The sequence below is a fragment of the Parus major genome, chromosome 5 (genome assembly GCF_001522545.3).
Source record: "Parus major isolate Abel chromosome 5, Parus_major1.1, whole genome shotgun sequence".
NCBI classification, from domain to species: domain Eukaryota; kingdom Metazoa; phylum Chordata; class Aves; order Passeriformes; family Paridae; genus Parus; species Parus major.
Window position 1 is genome coordinate 30,735,565 of NC_031774.1, and position 16,853 is coordinate 30,752,417.

At 33.6% G+C, this 16,853-nt stretch overlaps 1 protein-coding gene across 13 annotated transcripts in view; it reads right to left on the minus strand.

The window, feature by feature from the left end:
* RYR3 (ryanodine receptor 3) overlaps window positions 1–16,853 on the minus strand; it is a 199,910-nt gene that overhangs the window by 89,444 nt on the left and 93,613 nt on the right. For all 13 annotated transcript variants that reach the window (XM_015630068.2, XM_015630070.2, XM_015630065.3 and 10 more), the window contains 11 exons: window positions 16,101–16,285; window positions 15,299–15,335; window positions 14,781–14,941; window positions 14,063–14,228; window positions 11,156–11,242; window positions 10,540–10,766; window positions 8,686–9,487; window positions 7,982–8,182; window positions 7,620–7,722; window positions 3,743–3,880; window positions 522–795 (listed from right to left, as the gene is read on the minus strand). In XM_015630068.2, coding sequence (XP_015485554.1) covers window positions 522–795; window positions 3,743–3,880; window positions 7,620–7,722; window positions 7,982–8,182; window positions 8,686–9,487; window positions 10,540–10,766; window positions 11,156–11,242; window positions 14,063–14,228; window positions 14,781–14,941; window positions 15,299–15,335; window positions 16,101–16,285 — 2,381 coding nt within the window. The remainder of the gene's footprint in view (window positions 1–521; window positions 796–3,742; window positions 3,881–7,619; window positions 7,723–7,981; window positions 8,183–8,685; window positions 9,488–10,539; window positions 10,767–11,155; window positions 11,243–14,062; window positions 14,229–14,780; window positions 14,942–15,298; window positions 15,336–16,100; window positions 16,286–16,853) is intronic.

A 16,853-nucleotide genomic window follows, 5' to 3' on the forward strand; every position in this document is an offset into this window, starting at 1 on the left:
ATAATACCTGCACTGCTTAACAGAGGTAATTTGATAGAGAAGATGCAGAAAATATTCTCACATCATCTGGTGCTATATAAAGGAAATTTCTTCTGAATTTCCAATTGAAAAGACACCACCAAGTTTACTCACTCATACATGAAATATAATATGGCTTTAAGTTTGGGAAAAAATGCAGTATATATATACACCAGCAAAAATTTTAGTGATCTTTTTCTCCAGAATTGCTAAAAGATATACATGTTTAAACAACAGGGTTTAAGCATCAGGTTTAACTGTAGTAGGAGGAGTCCATTTTCTTTAGATAATACCTTAGATCACAGAAGCTTTTACCCTTTTGATACTGTTAGGAAGATCAGTTGGAGTCACCTTGGAAACATATGTGAAAATGTAAATCTCTGGTGCATATTTACACTTCAGCACAACATTAATTTTCATTTAGGAAGAAAAATTATAGGTTTTAGTAATATAACAAAAAGCTTCACACCAACTTAAAAAAAATAAATCTGTTAATTCCATACCCTAATCCATTAATCATCAGCAATTCCTCCTCTTTTCCCATCCTCACACTGAGAAGTGAGCGAATCTGGCCCAGTGCTGCAAGCAGATTAATGGTATCCTTCACAGAGGCAGCACTGATAGTGTATGCTTTCCTCAGGGCTTGCAGTAGCTCACCAATGCTGTCATATTGCCTACGAAGGAGGCTGTACATAATCCGAACTAATTCAGGATCTTGGATCTGATCTTCCTGGGACCAGCGCACCATTGTCTGCGATATGAGTTCTTTCAGTGTGGCTAAAAGCAAAATACATTAAATGTTAGTAGCTCTTCCAATTGAAAACATAAAAAACATGCTTTACAAAAACATCATTATAGTAAAATATGTAAGAGTAGTCAACAAAGCAGTTGTAAAAAACCACAAGCAGACTGAACAGGATTTTTTAATTGGAAACTTTCAGATCTTTTGAGATAAGTGTAATTTTCTTGAGAGATAGAAAACAATAAACATCTACTTAAGGTTCAAGTCCATACCAGCACTGTTGACAATGAAAACCTTGAAGTTGACCATTGACTCTGAGAATCGTCCTTGTAAATTAAATGTTGCATTTAGACTTTTAATTTATCCCTCATTTCTATATCAAGTCACTGTCACTTGGGAATGCACTTTCTAAAAACACTGTATTGTTTGGAACTACAGAATAAATATTGCTTGAAGCACTTGTACTGTAGACTATGCAAATTCAGTGACGCTATAAACAATTTTGCTGAGGCCAAAGTTTAAGGAATTTACCTGAAATTCTTTGTTCCAACAAATGTTCATGCTTGATATCAAGTAAAACAGGAAAACCATCTTACATCTTAAAACAATGCAAGTTTCCTTCTTCTATTACCAATAAACATATGCCTTGACTTTTCCAAAGAACAAATGGCAAGAACAGCTCCCTCCCATTTTCCATCACTAAAGTGTTTATAGATAGTGTAGATCCATTGGGGTTTGAGTCTAAACAATCCTTGCACTCGCCAACACTTCTTTCTTAGTTTACTTATTGTATTTACACAAAGCCATCATTAATTTTGAGGTTCGGTTCAATAATTAGGCTTTCTATCTGTGGGAACAAATTCTGTACTTCACAAATAGTTCCAGTCTTAGAGGCATGCCATGCCTTATCTCAGCTTTGACTTGATGGTTACAAAAATCCTATAATCATTATTAACACTAATTCATTGCCTCTATGTGTTTATTTTCAGAGTTCTAACTTGTTTTTAAATACAAAATTTACTGATTCATCATTAATACTAGGTTGAAATTGCTGGCATTCCTCCCTTGGGTAAAAGTTAATTTGTCATAAGAAATGAATGTATGCTTAGAGGAAAGGAAGATTTATTTGTAGTAAATAGTTCCTTCTGATGAATATTCACACTCTGAGTATGTATGAGTAAAGCCAAGACACTCAAGGCCAGAAGTTTTATCCTTGGAAATAGGTACACATTGTACACATCACCATACCTCTTCATGGACATAAGAGGACTAGGAGTACCTCCAAACCCCATTTCCTTTAATCTCTGAATTCCAAATTCCCTGTTGCATAAAGGGAAAGTGCACACATGGATTAAAACCTCAGAGTCTCCAGCTACAGTCAAGTGTATAATATATTTATATTATTTTTCATCATGCTTTGAATGGCTTAATCCATGTGCATATTTGCACTATGCATCACTCCAAGAAGCCCAAGCTTGAAGAAATCATCTGAAGTTTCTAGAAAAATAGACACTGTAGGATCATTTTTCCAACCTATATTTCTTGTAACCCAAAGCTCTGGTACATTAAAAAAGTGAACTGCTCTGTTCCAAGGACCAAACACTATGTGCCCTGAGGTTTTAGGAGTGAATACTTCCAAATTCATGACAATAGAATCAACATGAAACCTGGAGAAGAAATGATACTTCCAGATACTGAGTAGGTCCTGCTACCATCAAAGAGAAAGCAGATGCTAACAGATGAGTCACTGGAGAATGAAGCCCTGTTTCATGCAGCAAAACAGATTGTTATAAGGTTTAATGTATTTACAACACAGTAACAAACTTAACAGACCAAAATATGATTTCAGACCAGGACAAACACTCTAAGGTGCTTTCCAGAGCAAGCAGTTCATGTAAGAGTTGTCATGAGTTATAAAATAACTTAGCTGCCTAATCTCAACACAACTCTTGATGAAATTATTGAGCCTGAAATAAATTAACCATTCCACATCTGTACATGGTCCTACTGCCAAACTAAGCAACTTGGAAAAAAAAGAGGAGTAACCATCATTGGTTGACCAACCTCAAGTCACTTGAGAACCCTGCACATGATATCTGGATAGCGTTACAGAAATTTAGAGCTAGAAACCCTATCTTGATTCAGAAAGGTAATAAGAAACCTCAGCAAAAACATGTCTAAAGGAAGACTTGGAGGAATTTGGCCTTTTGCCTTGCTTAGTCCTCACTATCCCTAGTCACTACTAAGGATTGAAAACTCATAAACACATGAGTTTAGCAAAGCAACAGGAAAGACAAAGTTTGTGAGATTCATACCACACATCACCCTCAGTGGGGTGAATTCTCATGTGGCATGTGAGCACAGTGGCAGTGAGAATCAGGTGAATTGTTCAAGGAGGCTCAACAAAAAGGAACTGCAAGCATGGAACCAATCTCGCCTGTATAGACCACCCCTTGCATGTTATAGAAGAGGGTATGGGAATGGATATGTACAGAAATACTGCTCAGAGTAAGAAGTTTGTGATCACAGCTGTTTTGGGGGGTTTATGTGCTTGTCAGTATTTGTGTGTTTATGTAGCCTATGAACAGGTAATAGAAGGAAAATGGAGATAAGCTCTAAAGAAGAATTTTCACATTAAAAAACCAAACCATAAAAATTAGATCTTCCCAAGTTTAGAATTCTTGAGTCTAGGTTATTGTGTTATAATTAGCCTTTCACAATTCTTTATAAAGAATATGTAAATTTTCAACACTATAGCTAATGATCTGGATCCAAAATCTTCCACTCATTTTAATTTGTTTAATGTTGTTTAAAAATGCATCTGAGGTGCTCAGTATGCAGAATAACAGTTCTAAGAGTTAGAAGAAACTTAAACAAGTTCTTCAGCCCCTTATAAAATTTTATTAGAAAATACACTCCTGTTGACTGTGTAAAATTTTAACACTTGCATCATGAAAGAATTTATATGGAAAGAATACTTACTAGGAGCTTTCTCTTCTTCTTCCTTAGGCTCCGATTTTTCTGCTTTTGGTGGACCTTTGATTTTGTACATTAATGAGCGGAGTTTGCCAGTCAAGGAGGAATCTTCCTCTTCCTCTTCCTCTTCTTCTAGTGGAATACCTTAGCATAAAATAAAACTGGTTAGAAACAAAACTTAATCTTTGAGGTTTAACTCCCTTAATATTTAAACAATATAAAAATAGCTATAGGAATATTTTTTAACCAGCAAATTCCATACTGGATAAAAGAGGAAGAAGTAAGGCCAGCAGTTTTAACACATAGGACCAGAAAGCACCCCTCAAATTATGTTCATTTAAGTACACATACTTCTTACATCCAGATTTATAGTGTTCATTTTTCACTATTATGATCAAAGAGGTGGTACTTTTTTAAGAGTCTTTTTTATTGAACTGTGGCAATTAAATATGACTCACAGTCATATTTGATTAAATATGTGATCCTTTGTTTCACATTTCTGAATGTAGGCTAAAGAAAGAAATGTATGGCTGTATCTTACAATACAGTACAGTTTTTCAGCTGAGATATTTAGCAGCGATAAACAAATATATTAACTGAATTTAAAGCTGTATGAAGGCAGACATTGAGAGATTATGTGGGTAATATATGCTTTTCATGAAAATGTATACAATGAGATGGGATATCATTTTATCAGGTAGTTTAATACAGTTGAGTTCACTACACTGCTTCACAACCATTCAGTGTCTCTCTGTGATCTTCAGACAACACGTGTTATGTGCAGAAGCAAACAACTAAGCAGGCTCTCTTCAGATCAGAGATAATTGTGCCAAGCTGAAATGTAAGCTTTTTGCAGCTTGCTTGTCAAAGAGAAATTGAGAAAAGGAAAAGCTTTTCAGACAGGATCCTAGAGGCAGAACGTGAAGCAGAGGGAAAATGAATAAACTGCAGTGGCTAAAACTGGTACTAAACAATTAACTAAGAAAGAAAATAGAACATATGAGGTATAAAGTTGGAGAAACTTTTCTGCTAGCAGCTACAAAGGGGGAGTTGAAATTATGACTAGGAGTGACTAAGTGATAAAATTCAAAGGCACTGGGAGGAATCGAAAGAAGTCAAAATTGAAATTGGACAGTAAATAAGGAATTTAAGAAATGGGACAAGTGAAACTGGCTTGGGAAAATGAAAAGTTAAAAAAGAAAGGATACAGTCAGTCTGAAAAAAAGTAAGAGCAGGAAATGCCACCAGTAATGAAAGGAAAGAGAAAGCAGATAAGGATATTAAAGGAAGAAACTATCTGGCATTGAATTAAAACCTAGGCCCTGGACACAAGAGAAAGACACTGTGAGAGGAACTCTTAAGAAGCTGAAATGGACAGACAATAAGAAATTCACTGGGATCATGAGTTAAGACAGAATTGGACTGGGGTGGATTAGGTCTGTGACTCCTCCACATGTGGTCTCATTTACTGTTCCATATCATTAACTGTTCTTTCTGCATCCTCTTATAGTTGCAATCCATTCAGAAGCTGTCTCTGGTTGTTACTGGGGAATTGCTTCCTTCAAGTGGCACAGGTCTATGTACCGGTACAGAAGGTTTCAACCCAGATAACTGTCAGGTTGACGTATCATGCTACAAAATATGCTGTAAATTTGTTTGGGTTTTTTGGTAACCAAGAAATTGCACATAAAAAATATGATAGAGGACCATTATTTTGCCAGCAAAATTAACCACTCAGCTAGGACGTGCTAGGATTAAGACTGCCTGAGTAACTATTTGCTTATATTCATTATGAAGAAGCCTTTAATTACTTGATTGCATACATAGTTTTCCACTTAGATGGCAAAGTATACTTAGTACTAAAAAGCTGATTAAACATTCCAAGTGGAACTCCTATTCATTTAATCTGCAGCTGTGATTGCTTAGTAATGATTTTCAGAACCAAGTCAAGACACAGATAATGAGGAGCACTTATCCATAGCGACCACCTCTGATAAATCTGTAAAAAGTAACGAATTTGGTTTTTCTTAGAATCCAGAGGATCTGTGAACTATTTTAATCATGAGACAGTGCTTTCTTTATCTTGAACTCTCATTCAAAATACATGTTTGTAATGTAGTAAACAAATATAAAAGTACATCCCTAAAAGGAGAAATCTCAATGCATACAATAACTAGTGTTTCACCTCATGTAATATGAAGAGTGATCAGGAGATAACTAACTCAATGATCATAACAACCACAATATTTTAAGCTAAAATTAATTTATTGTGGAGTTAAGACATTTCCAAGTAAGTTGTAGGTCTTCATAATCTCCTTCTGGAGTCTTAGAGTACTCTGTGCTGTCAAATGGTCATTACCTTTGGAAACCAGAGGTCAGGTCAAGGGCTAAGTGACTGAACAGTGGAGGTAGCTGTAATATTTTATTATGATGGGTGTAATAAAAACAGAGAGAAAGAGGAGTAAATAGGAGGATACTAATTATTCACTTTAACACTTAGAAGAAAAAAGATGGAATGAAAGAAACAAGTTTTGGTAACCACTTAGAAGCAAGGATGAGTAACACCAGAGGACTGTGAAAACCAAACATCGTTAAACCAATTAAATTTCTGCCTTTCAGACACAAATCTTGATTTTAAGGACTTCTAATACTGTTTTGTACAATACCTCAGAAGTAAATTGATGGAGCACAACTCAGATATCTTCAGACCTACTCATCTTTGGCTGAGGCTAAGGCTGAGGCAGTTGAAAAATTATAATTGGCTTATCATGGAATCAGAGCTTGCTGGTTGCTGGAGATTCTAAGAGGATATAACAGTGCAAAATAATACTGGAGGCCCTAACAATACAAGCACAGAATGGTACAGGAGGCGCCATGCCTCCAAAGAGAAAACAGAAACTTAATTACAGGTCATTAAAACAATACAATTCCATGAACCAGGTAACACTGGTTTTAGGGATAACCAGCAAAGAAAGATTTATCAGACTGTATTGGTAAACATTTGATAATGACCTCAAGCAGAAGGGTGGCCATCATCCTTTTCCTGGGGAAGAGATTGAGATGCTGCCAATTCATTGTAATGATGTTGGCCCCTTCTTTTTGGACAAGATGGATACCGATATCCATAGGACTAAGCAACACACTGGAAGAGTAACCCTGAATATATCTACCAAGTAGGCAAATTGAAAAAGCTTGTTTATTTCAGTTTTAACTGCATAATTACTGGGAATGAACAGTAATAATTAGATGACTCAGACTACATATGTTAATAACTCCATGATTGTCTGAATTAGACTAAGATCTCAATAAACTCAATAAACTAATAAAAAAACAGACATCAAAAAACCCACATAAAATTGCACAGGAAATCCAAATTAAATGAGTGAGGGCAATTCAAGCTGCAATATTCAGTGCAAGAGTATTTTATAATGACTGAATCTCACACTTATGCATACTATATACTAAGCTAAAGCAGGCAGAGAACTCCACATCTGCTGGTTTTTATCAAATTTCTGAGGCTCACCTTTGCAGCAAGTGTGTTCCCTCAGTACCTTTATCTGCTTGTACTCATACATGTACTTATATAAATATTTTAAGATAAGCCAACCGTCTTGTTTGGGTTATATTTTTCTCCCAGTAAGTCTAAAACTTGCATATAAACAGAATAATATCAGATAATATTTAATAGAGATTTAATAGTGAAACTTAAAATCATGCAGACTTCCCATATGTTTTTCAATATACACCAAAGTTTGTCAGCAAAGTCAGTTTGTAGGCAGCAATACATCTCATAAAAAAAACCTCTCCTGCTAGTATATTTTTCTACTGCTCTGTCAAGTGCCAAAAAGACAAACAAAACTCGTATCAACAACTTGCCACTCACCACAGTGAATTAGAAGGTCATCATGAAATTCATATAGTTCCTCCCGAATCTCCTCTGGACAGGGACAATCCTCTCCCAGTTGAAAATTCAGCAACATATTAATCTTTAAGGGAAAACATAGTTCAAACACTTAAATACCCTAAGACATATTCTACTATATAGCCATACTTTACCTGTTTGTAACTTTGGTTTACAGCTTAAGTTCCAGAACACAAGTTTCAGCACTCTGATATTCACTATTTTGCAGCACAAAATAAATTTATTTTCAAATTCATTTTCGTTCTCCAGTGAGTCAGCACTTTATTTTGTCCTCATAAGGAGTTTTTTTAATCTCTAATTCAATCTATTTTTTTTAATATTACCTGCTCTTGAGGAGGAGACCGAAATTCTTTAGTCTTCTTGGCAGTCAATGCAGCAGACATGTTCAAGGCTTGCATGAGTTCATTGTACCTGTACTTCTGGTTATACTGCAATTTTGATACATAACGGTCTGCAAATGATACAATTGCTTCCACTCTATGTTGCAGTTCACAGTCACAAAAGTAATTGAGTAAATGACACATCTAGGGGAGAGAAAACAGACAATCTCAACATCTTAACAAGCACTGGGGAAGAACTTGAGTACATACCATACACTGCATCAGACTGTAAAAATGAGGCACATTTTTCCTATATTTTTGCTTTAACACTGTAAATGTGACAAAGTGGTAGTTTCATTACCTGATTGATAATACTATATTACACACACAGTCTTTCACTCCATGCACTCAAAATATCTAGAAATCACACACTAGTTTGGCTTGGAAGGGTCCTTTAAAGATCACCTGTCTAAGCCTTCCATTTTTATGAAATAAATACAAATTCACATATGTATTTTGAGTGTAGATACACATAAAAAGAACTGAATTATCATATTTTTTTAATGCATTTGAGATTTTAAGGGAAAGTGGAATTAAAGACCTTCAGAATTTCAAATCTTATTAAGTAGAGAACAGACAAAAAGCACAATCTTTTTTTTTTTCATCAAGAGTAGAATATAAGTAACATATTTATAATTAATGGTTACCTGAAGCTTAACAGATTCTGGTAATCTTGTCTGCAACAAGCCCTTTGCAGGAGCTTTTGCTTGTTTGATTGCTTTCTCCCCAGCTTCTACTGCTTTTTCTTCAACTTGTGTCACTTCTTCCTTCTCTGTCCTCTCTTCTGTTTCTTCCTTGTGATCTCCAAACACAGTGGGATCAATGAGGAGTAACACCTGCTTCACATCATCATCATCAAAAACACCCATTATAAGCAATGTTGCTATCAGTTTAAGAACAGGAACAAACTGGAACGCAACCTGTCCTCCAACAGGGTCTCGTATATGACTCCCACTGCACTGTACTGCCTCTGTTAACATACTTATGGCCTTGGATTTGAGTATCTCCAGGGGTATCTCTGGGATGGACGTCTGATGATCTTCACTGGTCGCAATAAAGCATGGAGTAGAAAAATTGAAGTCTGGTTTAAGACAAGTGCTAAGCCCTACTCCAGGTAAACCATGCTTCTTTGTTTCATCGGGATATAATTTAATATTTCGAGTTTCGTCTGTAACTGGAATGATAAATTCATTGCTCATCATGAGCTTGGCTTGCTTGGCATGCTCCAAGTGAATACTAATGAGCAAGTCATAGAATCCAGAACGTAGGAGTCCAGGTAAATATTGATTATCTATTGTAAAAAACAGCTGAGATATGTCCACATGGCTACAAAGTGCATAAGCAACCCTAGTGTTACCTAGAGCACTAACTGAGCTATAGAGTTTTAAAGTGTGGTAGTGAAACATCATCAAATCTTCTTGTTCACATAGTTCCAAAATATCAACACATCTGTTATGAAATAAAGAAACAGAACACCAGTCAATTCCATGAACAAAGACTTTGAAAAAGGAAAGCTTTATAATCTCTAAATATTTCATCAGCTCCTCTTCAAACCACAAATATAAAAGTTGATACTAAATCATTGTAGTATGTGCATCATTAAAACACAGTAAATGGTGAAAATAATTTGTTGAGACTCTTTAAAATTAGTACTCCATAGAAAAAAAAAAACAAACCAAAATCTAGGATGGAGATTCTTTGGAATCTCTTGTAAATTAGAAATTGTTTTTTAAAGTAGGTGTATTAGGCATGTTGAAAATCTGCATTAATACATTACAAAACAGTGCCTTTCTAGTTTACTCAGGATTATTTATTCATTTTTTCTACAAGACCAGTGTTTTTCACTCTTTTCTTGAATTCAGTTTTATTAAAAATAAATAAAATTGAGGTTTGAATCATTAAAAGAAATTGTAAAATTATTAATAAAAGTACAGCTGTTAAATGAGCTTTCCTCTACGCTTTTGCTGATAGTTTGATTTTTCACTGGTTATGACATTTGATGTTTGGATAGATGTTTATTATCCTCACTCTGAAGATAAAACCTATTGAAAATCAAATAAAGGCATGATCTTGTCAATAAGAACATAAGAACTTAATGTAAATTCAGTGCAGATGAAACAGGAAGAGATTACAGGTTTCTTTTATGGAAAAAATCATCATAATAGTACTTGCATGTTCTTTATGCTTGTTTTTCTCAAGCTGAGAAAAATCTCTAGGTTTAAAGACCTAGAGATATAAGAGATGCTATTTAAATTTAAACTTAAATAAAATCAAAGAGTCACACTTTGTTTTATACATGTAAAACTTAGTACATGGAATTAAAGTCCAGTCTCTTATATTTATTTAAGTTTCACGAATACAATAATATCTGATATGGTATCAGGTAAGATCAGAAACTCTCAACAACTATAGGGTAAGTATTGTGTAAGGCAAGTTTAATCAGTAGCTGTTTTCAGTATGATTTGTCCACATCAAGTAATTTTATCTCATTATCAATGTACCTGTTTTCTTCTGGGATATGAAGTGCCATCATCTGCAGAGGTTCCAAACACTGTACTACCCAGCCATGACGTTCACTGACACGCTCAGTTTCTACTCTTAGAAAGCTGTTTGGCATGCGGCTCCATAAAACAGGTGTAATTGTTTGTACATCAAGGCGAGGGGGGCACTGAGGAATAGGATTTCTTTCTTCACTTTTAAAAATTGCTGCCGATAAAGGCATGGTATTCTGAAACAAATACATGTATTAATTATTTTTGAAACAAGTAATTGTGAATAAACCCATAACACTAAAAGGAAGTACAACTTTTAAAAAGCGAGGAAATCATAGAAAGGTAGAAGTTATTATAGCAAACATAATCCATTAAAACCCCCCAACATTAATAGTGTTATCCTAAAATAATATTAATTTATTTTGACAAATACAGATAATCAATTAACTGCATATAATAACAATATTTACAGAAGCAAATGTAGAAGTCAAATTACAAGTCATGCCTTTGATTAAATGTTCCTAATCAAATTTAACATGCAGCAATTTGCATGGAAATAAACAGATTTAAAAGAGCATATTTACAGAAAAATTGTCTTTCTAGAGAATACAAAAATACTTCCTACCTTTAATTTACCAAGTTCAAACTGAATCAAGTTAGTGCTTGTAGGCTGTAAAAACGTTGCTGGAAAAAGCTTTGTGTTTGGTTCAACCTAGAAGTGAAATGAGGTTAAAAATTTTCAAAAATTAAAATGGGAAAAAAATAATCTCCCTGCATATGATATAAATACTACATACCTTAGTCTTCATTATTAAATAATTTAGATACTGTACTAAATGAAGTGCTGAACAGTGTCTACCTATAATATAGTAAGGTATTTGCAGTTATCTTAATAGGAACCACCTGATTTTGAGACAGGTGTTTTTTAGCCTTATGTGCCCTCAACACCTACAGGAGAAACTTTGGTTAACAGTGGAATTTCTTCTCAAAGACATCCGAATTCAACAACTTGCTCTAGAGATTGAGAGCACATCATGAGATCAAGATAGTGCAAATTTTTGTTTCCTATTAAGATTAGTGATTTTCTAATTCATAATCTAAAAGTAGAATAATGCAATTTTTTTTAAAGAGCTCTTTATTTTCAGGCCTAACATCGGTCTCCAGTCTTATAAAATCATGGGGAATCACAGTAATTTAAAAGTTTCTGGTTGTGTTTAGGATTTTACAACAGCTACATTAACTTTTTTCCTCATTATAGGGGGAAAAAGTGCATGTCAGTGTAAAAAGATCAGTTTATTCTGAAGGACACTGAACAAGATTATCCACAACCACTGCCATGAAATAAAGAATTAAAAATAAAATTACAGAACACTATATTATTTTAAAAAATGTACTGCTGCTGGGTGCCTGAAAAAAGTACATCTGTGCAATTAAGTCAAAGTTTCAGAAGTTCAATTAAATGTATTAAACATATCATGGTGAATTTTGTGCATCATGTAGAGAGACATTGTACATACTAAGCACAGCTACAATATTTGTGCTGTGAAGAAGTACAACTTCTACCTTTGAGGACAACAATCTATCAAAACCTGTTTTCTCAGAACTATGACTATGGGCATAAGCAAAATAATATAGGGCTAGGTATTAACATTCCAAACTTTTTGGTAAGTGAAGAAAACCACAACCCCAAATCAAGAAAATAAAAGGCATTCTCTTCTGCTTGGTGTATTGGGTTCTTTTCTGAATATCACAATGACATTTAATAGATCAAGAACTACAGAAAAATTCATTTCCTCTCTTAAATATGTTGACCTATAGGCCTTTTAAAATGAAAACAGCATACAAAATGTCCATCTATTTCAGTGAAGAAAACTGAGAAGTGCATGCAGATTGTTATAAGACTAGAATAATTACCTAGACCAGACAAATATCAATTATTTGTGGCAATTGGAGTGAGAGATTTGATTTATTAAAATATTTTAAAGGTCTTTACTGTAAAAATATTCAAGACATGGAAATGAAAACTACATAATATTATTTTCATTGCTTTCAAAAAAAGAGAAAATATTTAAATTACTCAAAATAAGCAAAAATTAAAAAATATTTCACCCTTAGTTGTAACAATCTAGTTGGATTATACTATTTTATATTTATAGAAAATGCTGGATATTTGAGTTTTTCAGCAGACCAGGTGTAACAGGTTTATTGAAAAAAATATTTCCTAAAAGAACTTCAGGTATTTTTCCATGAAAAAGAGAGAAAACAGAGGAGAAAAAAATGGTATTTTCTGAGACAGTTTTAAATTTAGTACAGAGAATATGGTTATATTTATTGCATGTCATATAAGGAAAAAACCAGAAACTATTATTTACACTAAATTAAATAATCTACGTCTTTCACACCTGTCTTTTCATACATCTCCTAGCAAGATAAAAAGAACAGCTAAAGGCTGTCCATTAAAAAAAACCCATAAACACCCACTACAAAGAAACACACCAAAGTTTCATGGGTTTGCTCTGCTCAGAAGCTTCTGCATTGATTTGTATCTGGTTAGAAAAATAACATAGCAGGACTTAAGCACTTTAATCACCTGCTTTCTTTTCACACTGTGTTGCATTCAATATTCTCCCAGCACGGCACTCAAGTTACTGACCACTATTACAAAATATCCCAAAATTGCAATTACTAGATAACTTCCCACCTTCATTTACAGGCTATGTGCAACCCTGCCACATTAATTTATAATGGATGTCATTTCCACATTTCATTTTCAATGCACAGTATAAAAGTTCTGTTAAATTTAGTTAAATAACATTTCAGTTTTGTCTGTATTACAGATTTGAAGGGCTGACATAGAAGAAAGCAATGAATTGCTCTTAACACTGGTCAACCTCTTCCAGAGTGAGTGCTTTACCACAGACAACTGATCTTACTAAGAGGAAATGTCAGCAATCTGGTGCTGAAAACTCCTGTCAACCAGTGATACATTTGCAAAATGACACCATGTTTTGAGAATTTTAATAGCATTTAGGGCCCACACCACATATTTTGGCTTTCTGCATTAATGCATATTTGAATTTCAGGTTTTGAATATTAACAAATCACAACTATCTGCAAAAGACACAAACCCTGGTAATAATTAACTAAAATTTTCTTCTTAATTCATGACAAAAAATTACTATATGTAAAGTCTAATTTTGACCTTCTGCTAGTTTAAATATTCATTTCCCCTTCATTGTATAACAGATTCAGTTGAAAGAATAATTTAAAGAATTAACTTTATTAATCAAGATTCTGAACGACACAGAGATGTAAAAAAAAAATATTTACCTGAACATATTGAAACGAAACTCAAAAATCATAGCCTTACAAGAGAGTGAGAAAAAGAGGGATAAACCAGAATGATAAAGGAAAACATGTTAGTATCACACAAATGGTGTCCAGTTAGATTTCTGAAAAAGAGAAGTAGCATCAAAACAAGAAGCTTACTAGATAGATTAGATTAGATATCTTCCTGAAAATCTGATAATACCTGATAGCAAGTGCCAAGCTCTCTTCCATTGGCTGTGAACGACACCATCCCAGTAGCCAGATCAACAAAGCATCCGATTTCTATATCAACATTACTGCGACCTGATCTCTGGGAATTAGCAATTACATCTCCTCCCCAAACCATGTAGCAGTTGCTGCGCTTCACACTGAAAGAACAACAAGAACAAAGCTTAGGTCACACTGAACTTGATGGAGATAAACTTTTCAGTGGAGGAATACTTAGAGAGCCTCAAAGGTGCTTGTTATGCTCTTAGTTTGTTCACTCATTAACAAACCTTTTTTTTTTTTTTTTGTAATGTATCAGCATCATCATGGGCAAAAGGTTAGACTAAATCCACTTCTTTTCTTTTTTATAGTTATGAAAAAATTTCACAGGCTTCTCTGTGCACCTGTTACAGTGCACATAAACAAGTTTATTCACAGGAAGTAAATACAGATATTAAATTAAAGAAGCATCTTTCTTAATTTAAAATTCTTTCGGAAAGAAGTTTTCTTTCCAACAGAACATTCATGATAAATTCACTTAAACACGTCTATGTAAAATATTCATATATAAATAAGCATAGAAAACTCATACTCCATAATCAATGTTCTTATTAGTTTAAATTAATAATAAAAATAACATCAAGCTTGTGAACATGTCTTTTAAACAACAGTATTAAAATAAAAACTTCAATAAGATGTAAATAATTCCATACCTTTCATGAACTCTGCCTCTCTCATCACCTAAAGTAACTGTCACTGTACAATTTTTATTTAGGTCAAAATTCTCACTGTAAAAATGATAGTCTGGTGTTACCCATCCAACCCAGACAGAGGATGGGTCTTGGCCAGCAAATATCCTTAGTGAGTAAAAATACTGAAAGGAGGAAAAGAGCATATTAGTAATAGAAATATAAAGTATTTTATCAAGGAATACTCAAATAGTGATTTTAAAAAACCCTCTCCTATATATCAAACTTTAATAATAGTAATTCACATTCCTCTAATAAGTCATTTAAAATACTCTTAAATTAAAATATGGACTAGTGTTTTAAGTTGTTGAGGTTTGTGTTTACACAAGTTGCAAGCCTTGCAAGTCTGGACACCATTATTTATAAACAGTGTTATATCATAGAAAATTATTAAAAGGCTTCAACAGATCAATTTCTAACAGACATACTGCCATAAATAAATGTACTTCAAAACATTGGAAGAACTAAGCATATTTACTTACCGTAGTAGAAGGAGGAGCAATTTCTTGGCTGTGCTTTCTACAGATAAAGGAAAATCAGTAAATAATAAAAAAAAAATTAAAAAAAATTAAATAAAAAAATTAAAATTAAATTTAGTTAAAAAAATAATTAGTGTAAGTATATATATTAGGCTAAGTATACTTAAAAACTAACTAATGTAAGTTAATTAGCTAACTAGTTTGCTTGGTACTGAGTATGCATTAGCAAATACTGTACAGGGCACAAATATACAAGTAAAATAATTGATTGCAGTTAAGGTAGACAGTGGGAGAAGAAGGAGATTTACTGCAGTTAAATAAAGGTAGAGGTAACTCTGAAAGGTGCAGATAAATACCCATTAATACCTGGTATATTTAAAAACCTGTCCCACAGTATTTTTTCTTTTAATGAATTTATCACTTTTCTGATGTTCAATAGGCTATTGAACAATGATGTTGATGAGCAATAATCCAGTGGGAAAAAGACTCTGAGCTGATTTTCCAGCCTAGTTTTTTGAAAATCATAATCACTCAGAAAAAATGGAGCTGCTTAGGCAAAGATCTATAGACCTTGTGATGTACCTCTTTAGAAAAGGCTCTCTCTTGCCTGGACACAGCATTCTGCAGCAAAGGTGTCTTATAAAACCATCAGGAATGAAACAATCTGAGTAACATGCATTTTATGGTAATCTGTGCTCATTGAAAGAATAAGTATAAAATTTGGAGTATACAATAATAAAGAATAATATAAAGTAATAAGTTTACACTGAAAACATGAAATAGAATAACCAAAGCCAAGTCTAACCGTTTTTGGAAAACATCAGATGAGGCATTTTCCACACCCATGCCAAAGTTAAATGATGAGTGGAACTCAATGGGCATACTCAATCGACAATATATCATGTCTGAATTGCTGTTCTGTGTACCAAATGTCTTGTGAGTAACTTTTAACCGAGGTGGACTCTCAATGGTTCCATTAATTCTCCATATCTAAAAATAACAGAAATATTTTTAAATTATACTCTCCAAAAAATGCTGAAAACTTCCATTAAGCAACTAAGAGGATGAGAAAATTGAAAGAGACAACTTAAATTTTTCACAATTAATTATTTTCAAAGCTATAAATCTTTGTTTTCTGGCACTGAATATAACCTGAAGAACAAGGGAAGCAACAGATTCAGTGTATCCTAACTACGTTAAATATTTTCAAGATGTTCCATTCAGGAGTAAAAAAATAAGTATATAGTTTTTTTCAACCAATTCACTTTGAGTACACAAGTCATTGAAAAACTGCATAAGAAGAACCAGTAATTTTCTACCACAATGAGAAGAAATATCAATTAGAATTGTTCAGAGTCATTATGGACTTTGAGTCTGATATTACTTTCCTTTGAGCTGAAAAAGTGAGTTTTCAAACTCAGTGATAGGAACATTTCAAAAACTTTTAAAGACAGAAATAGTGATGAAATAATCCTGATAAAATGAAAAAAAAATTGCTGAAATCATTTAGTTGGAATTCAGTGCAATTTATTTTGCTTAAGACGGAAATATTCAGAGA